Source organism: Bison bison, unplaced genomic scaffold, assembly GCF_000754665.1.
Source record: "Bison bison bison isolate TAMUID 2011002044 unplaced genomic scaffold, Bison_UMD1.0 scf7180017864010, whole genome shotgun sequence".
In the NCBI taxonomy this organism is placed as follows: domain Eukaryota; kingdom Metazoa; phylum Chordata; class Mammalia; order Artiodactyla; family Bovidae; genus Bison; species Bison bison.
In genome coordinates this window covers 118,645-122,085 of record NW_011494582.1, presented here as the reverse complement: position 1 = coordinate 122,085, position 3,441 = coordinate 118,645, and the positions used below count along the sequence as shown (strand labels likewise).

The 3,441-nt window shown below is 40.9% G+C and overlaps 1 protein-coding gene across 4 annotated transcripts in view; it reads left to right on the top strand.

Moving 5' to 3' along the window:
* TMEM123 (transmembrane protein 123) overlaps positions 1-3,441 on the top strand; it is an 82,188-nt gene that overhangs the window by 19,528 nt on the left and 59,219 nt on the right. For all 4 annotated transcript variants that reach the window (XM_010834076.1, XM_010834075.1, XM_010834072.1 and 1 more), the window contains one exon: positions 2,952-3,011. In XM_010834076.1, the coding sequence (XP_010832378.1) occupies positions 2,952-3,011 (60 nt within the window). The remainder of the gene's footprint in view (positions 1-2,951; positions 3,012-3,441) is intronic.

Genomic DNA, 3,441 nt, shown 5'->3' with positions numbered 1-3,441 from the left:
TTTTTTTTTTTTTTAGGAGGAGATACTATTTTTTAAGATTTTTTTTGATGCTGACCATTTTGCTGACCATTTTTTTTTTTTCTTTTTGCACGTGTGAAGTGTGTAGGTATATATGCGTAAAGCTAGCTTTACAGTGAGATAAAAAATAAAATGTCCTATGAGTCTGCCATGTAAATGTAAATGACCATAGGGTATGACTTAGTTATACACATGTATACATTCTTTTTATTTTCTTTTCCATTGTGGTTTATTCCAGAATAGTAAATGGAGTTCCCTGAGCACCGTTGTGGTTTTCAGTTCTATATGTAACAGTTTGCATCTACTAACCCCAGACTCCTAGTCCCTCCCTCCGAGACCTAGGCTCCCCCTTGGAAACCCTATGTCTGTTCTGTATGTCTGTGAGTCTGTTTCTACTTCATAGATAGGTTCATTTGTACCATGTTTTATATTCCACACGTAAGTGATTTGTTGATGTTTAGTCACTAAGTCGTGTCTGTGTCTGTGACCCCATGGACTGCAGCATGCCAAGCTTCCCTGTCCTTCATGTCTCCCAGAGTTTGCTCGAACTCTTGTCCATTTAATAGATCACTGATTAATTAGTGATTAATCCATCCAGTCACTTCATCCTCTGTTGGCCCCTTCTGTTTCTGCCTTCAATCTTTCCCAGCATCAGGGTCTTTTCCAATGAGTCAGCTCTTTGCATCAGGTGGCCAAAGTATTATAGCTTCAGCATCAGTCTTTCCAATGAATATTGAGGTTGGTGTTCTTTAGGATTGACTGGTTTGATCTCCTTGCTGTCCAAGGGACTCTTAAGAATCTTCTCCGGCACCACATTCAAAAGCATCAATTCTTTGTGTTCAGCCTTCTGTATGTTCTGACTCACATCTGTACCTGACTACTGTAAAAACCATAGATTTGACTAGACGGACTTTTGAAGGCAAAATAATATCTCTGCTTTTTAGTAAGCTATGTATAAAGTGGTTGCCAGACTTCAAAAGCCACCATAGTGGGTGGCCAATTAGGAGATCAAATTAATCTAATGAATCTGTGCCACTTTATGAACTTAATTCCATTTAGTGAAGTATTCTGCTGTAATACTTGGTCTCTTTTTGTCACGTGAAGCACCCACTTCCCTGTACTTTGATCATCTAAGACATTCTTTATTTCAGTGCTTGCACATAGTAGGTACTTCCTAAGTATTTTTTGAAAAAGGTGAAGAGGTCTTAAAACTAGAAACAGCTAGAAGGAGGGCAGTTTCTGCCTTCTTCCTCAATCCAGAGAAAAGAAAAATGGAAAACATCCATCATAAGAGTGACAACAGCACGGAGAGAAAAACAGGAGGCTCTTGTAATCTGGGAAGAAGATGAAGACATGGGTAATGGGGATAAGAGGGTAGAGTCTAGATCTACTTGGGGTGTGGAACTGAAATCATTGCTAATGGATTGGATGGTGGAGTGAGGAAGAAGGAAGAATGAAAAGATAACTTCCTGGTGTTTGGGTTGAGCAACCAGCAGTGCAAGAACTGGGAACATGTGGGCAGAAGCAGGATCGTAGAAAATCAGCACTTCGATTTGGCACTCTCATGTATGCGCTTTGGAATCAAACAGCCTGGTCCACATCTGAGACTCCACCGCTTACTGGCTGGGTGGCCAGAATCTGCCTGCAAGGCACGAGACCCTGGTTCGATTCCTGGGTGGGAAAGATCCCCTGGAGAAAGGGATCAGCTACCCACTCCAGTTTTCATGAGCTTCCATGGTGGCTCAGATGGTAAAGAATCCACCTGCAGTGCAGGAGACCTGGATTCGATCGCTAGGTTGGGAAGATCCCCTGGAGAAGAACATGGCAAGTCATTCCAGTATTCTTGCCTGGAGAATTTCCATGGACAGAGGTGCCTGGTGGGCTACATTCCACGGGATTGCAAAGAGTCAGACACAATGGAGCAACTAAACATAGCCGGATGGTCTCCTATGGGTCTCCTGTGGGTCTTCCTGTGGTGTTCTGTCACTGCCTAGCTGTGTTCCTGTCGCAGAATTGTTTTGGGGGTTAGTTGGGCTAATGCAGGTTATATGGTCCCCACAAAGCCTGGCATGTAGTAAGCCCTTCATAATATTGTCAGTTATTTGCTACTTGCTGCTAAATACATCTAAATACATAGTCTACTGACCTTGATCTTTTTCAGGTTTAATCTTCACAGCATAGTCTTTTGGTATAAATGGATTATGGTTCCAGCAAGAGGAAGATTGGCAGACAGAGTAAACATAGCTTCTTCAGAATTGTTTCTGTGTACTTTCCTTGTACTTGGGAGGTTTTTGGTGTGGGGGCGGCCTTCTTTGGGAAAGTACACAATAACATACTTGCTCACCTCCCATGTAATAATATGTGTTTAATCTTCCATTATATAAAGATCCAGGGTGAATAATGCACCCTAAAAAGTTGCTTAACTGAAGCTTGCATTCCTCCAAATTTTTCCATATTTTAAGTTACTAGTTAACAATCAAAGAATTATATCAAGAAGGCTTCCAAGTTTACGTGAAAACCCTAAGCCACTTCATCTTCTCTCCATTGTATGAAGTTAGGCATGCTGGTGTACCAGACCTGGGCACTCGTTAATAGTAAGGGTAGTCCACTCTCCTCAGAAGACCAGAGTTGTCAGTAGAAATTCCTCATAACCACAAGGCCTCATGTCCAAACTATTTTATCAGTGGCTGGCGCATAGTAAATACCTGGTAAGTGTTACATTAGCTACATGTTTTCTGTCTTAAAAAATCCAGTGATGCAGATCTAGATTTATGAACAGTTGCAAGGCATGTTTCATAGAAGCAGTGCAAAAGTAGAATTTCCTGTGGAATAATCTACCCTATCACCCCTCAGAGGCCAAAAGAAACATATTGCCAGTACCCCTAGTTCAATATTGATGGCCGTTCTTCACAGATATTTCTTTGTTTTTATAGGATCTCCAAACCAGAATAATCCTCAGTCTGGAGGAAACTCCAATGGTAACAACCAAGGAGGTGAGTTTTATAAGGTCAGAAAACAGATTATCTGCCTAGCATACATAAAGTAATATCAGCTAGTCCAGTACATGTAAGCCTGTACACAGGCCTGTCTTAACCATGATTTGTGTGTTTGTGAATACTTAAAGCCTACCATCAAAGGCTTCCCTTAGTAGGCATCAGGAAATGATAGTTCACTGGATTTACCATCTTTCTCAGTCTAGCAAAGTTTTGAGTAAATTCTAAAACTATTAATAAAAACATACTGGAATTTATTACTGAGTTTTCAAGCACATTTTTTGGTATGACATTATGCACTCTCTGCCTGTGGATATGAACTAGAATTCATAAATCTGATCTTGCTGGTGGAAGAAATCACTAAGCTGGTCAGCCATGACAGCCTTAATTTGCCTTGCTGGACTAGTTGAAGACCCTTCTTATATTTCAC